Here is a 2724-nt window from a genome sequence, read left to right on the forward strand (position 1 = left end):
TTCTAAAACTAGAAAGAAAATTACTCAACCCATGGTCCACAGTCACTGTTCACAATATAAATGATTGTCGGAGCAAAGCTATGTGTCCAGAAACTCTAAACTAAATGTTGGTTCTGCAATTATCACATTAATCGACTCACGAAAAGGAGACCACTCTTTTTTCAATTGCTCGTTGCAGATCACATCTGACAAAGACGTAAGGCCATTAACCATTCTAGGAAGTTTCTTGATTTTTTTGCAGTCACCCATGTTGAGAATTTTGAGTCTCTCCAACTTATTGAAGTCACGTGGAAGAGCCTCCAAGCCTTGACAAGGAAATGTAAATTTCCAAGTTCATAAATTGAGGCTGGTAGTTCTTTGAGATTCAGACAAGCAACTAAGCTCAGCACTTGAAGAGATCCTTTCAAGCTTCCCCAGATTCTCAGCAATCTTGCGAAGTTGATGGCAATTTGTTATAGACAGTGTTTTAAATTAAGTGAAATTGCAAATACCAACAGGAAATTCCTCAGTATCCTCACAGCAGTCAATATTAATCTCTTCAAGTTTAAGCAGCTTTGAGCACACTTCAATGTCCAATCGTCCCTTATCAGTGCTGCAGAGACTCAGTGAGAGCTTCCTGAGATTTTCTAAATATTGAAAATAATCTAGATCAGGGACAATCAATTTTTCTAGCCGAAGGCTCTTTAGTTGAACCAATGAACTAAAGGTTGACATGCCGTCAATTTTAGCCCTACAGGATTTTTGGTTGATTATGATAAGAATTTTCAACCGAGACATTTCCTACACAAATGGTGGAAGGAAATATTCATTTCCATCAAATATCAATACAAGAGCACGGGCCTCCGAAAACTCCAACTTAGGCCATTTATTCTCTTTCATTGGACCTGCAAAAGTATTCAAAACTTTTTAAAGAAGGAATATATATATATTTTGATGGGCCTCACTCATTTGCTTGAAGCCTGATACTTGTGAATATCAATAAACCAATTTAAAGCAATCAACCTATGCGAATGGCAAAAATCTCAGCGGCTTTTATATCTCCATGTGAGGGATCTTCCCAGCAAGAGAATGGAGATAATCTCAACCTTTTGCATATCTTGTCATTTTGGTTGTTGTCCGCAGATTCCGCACAATAAATAGCCAAACGCTGCACATATCATGTTGAACTTAATATATCTCACAATTGCTGGGAAAGCAAGAGTTAAGATGCATTCAATCTTCAGTGAGACATCTTTTTCAAGTTCTCAAAATGAAGTAGCCACATCTCAATGATTACAAATTTTGAGTTGAAGTAAAATGATTACATGTCCAAACTCCATTTAGATCATGCTGGAAGAAATGGGAGATTTACTCTTTCGGCTTGATGATCACTATCTATATCTTTCTGCTACATATTTCAACGCAATTTCAACAAAAGAATCTAAAAGAAGACACTCACCTTGAATTATGAGTTAGCTGTACCAAATTCAAGAGCCCTCTTCTTTCGAGATCAACAAGAATCATCGACGCATGCTCTAGGCTTAAGTTGTGAACATGAATCCAAATATCAAACAGAGCATCAACAGGGATTTTTTTAACTTCAGGAAACAATATCAAGTCCAAAAAGCATTTTTTTGTATCATTGTCCAGATCTTCTATGCTCAGTGCTAGGCGCTTGAGAACATCCTCTTCATAAGATCTAATATTGATTCGTCTTCCTTGTGAAATCTGCCTTTTGGCATATTACCAATATTTATTTTCACTGTATTTATGTAAATAAAGTCCAATCACCTCCAATACAAGTGGTAATCCTAGACATTCTTTTGCTACCTGTTAGTACAGACTAGTTAGCCCCAATATAATCTCAAAGGGTGGCCTTCACATCTACACATATTGAAGTAAACGAACCATGCTTCTTAAATTGCAAACACGGAATGGATAGCAGATCTACACAATATCAGCTAGCAAAATATAATGTCGTATTATGGAAAATTTAGCAGACTTCAGGTTCACTAAAATCAACAAATGAGACGTAGATAGACATAGGTATACCTCTTTGACTGGTTGCTTGTTGAACCATCCATCTGGAATGCTTTCTTGTCCAAAGGCCCAATAACAAAAGAGGGATAGAGAATCTTCCTCTCCAAGCGAAGACATATAATGAGTGCTATCAAGGTGTATGGAATTGACACCGTCACTGACTGTAACAACAATCTTGCATCCCTCTGCTTCAAACAACAATTCTTCGAGATTAACATTTGGCCCCACATCATCTAATATGACTAGAATATTTTCTCGCTTAAGCCTGAGTATTTCCTGAAGAGCCTCATGAATGCTCTCACTCCGAGAATCAGGCAACGGTTGATCCCTAGTAATCATTTTTCATATGTTCTCAAGAATCATCTTGTTATCTAGTAGCTGTGAAACTGTTTGAAAAATTATCTTGTCTCCAAAACATTCTGAGAAGAAGAATGGAGAACGTAAGGTCAGGGAAATCAGAAAAGAACGCAAGGGTCATTTCCAATAGATAGACAAGTATAAGTAAGGTCTCATTAGTAATTAATTAACAAACATAAATAAGTTTATTTGCTAAATTGCTAATTCATTGAGTCTGTATCGTATTTGTGTTGTTTTTCTTCTCCTACTAAGGGCAGTTTTTTCTGCGATGTGGTGGCCAATAAATTGCAAGGGTTGAGCACATATGCAGATTCATAATCACCGCAGCAATATATGAATTCTTTCAAC

At 36.8% G+C, this 2724-nt stretch overlaps 1 protein-coding gene across 1 annotated transcript; it reads right to left on the reverse strand.

The window, feature by feature from the left end:
• Window positions 1-780: 780 nt before the first annotated feature.
• On the reverse strand, window positions 781-2358 carry LOC149555831 (putative disease resistance protein At4g33300). The gene is made up of 4 exons (XM_089829555.1): window positions 2032-2358; window positions 1462-1707; window positions 1003-1147; window positions 781-884 (listed from the first exon to the last, which is right to left on the reverse strand). Exons 1-4 carry the CDS (start codon window positions 2356-2358, stop codon window positions 781-783), a joined length of 822 nt encoding a protein of 273 aa, XP_089685681.1.
• Between the last annotated feature and the right edge of the window lie 366 nt (window positions 2359-2724).

The sequence above is a fragment of the Cupressus sempervirens genome, chromosome 5, assembly GCF_028749045.1.
Source record: "Cupressus sempervirens isolate cs-2001-9-10 chromosome 5, ASM2874904v1, whole genome shotgun sequence".
Taxonomy (NCBI): Eukaryota; Viridiplantae; Streptophyta; class Pinopsida; order Cupressales; family Cupressaceae; genus Cupressus; species Cupressus sempervirens.

Excerpts from the sequence above, each read along its gene's own strand:
- LOC149555831 (XM_089829555.1), bottom strand. The coding sequence starts at position 2,358 with ATGATTACTAGGGATCAACCGTTGCCTGATTCTCGGAGTGAGAGCATT. Across the intron at positions 1,148-1,461 it reads GAAGAGGGCTCTTGAATTTG|CGTTTGGCTATTTATTGTGC; the intron begins GTACAGCTAACT and ends TGATATGTGCAG. Across the intron at positions 885-1,002 it reads GATTTTTGCCATTCGCATAG|GTCCAATGAAAGAGAATAAA; the intron begins GTTGATTGCTTT and ends ATACTTTTGCAG.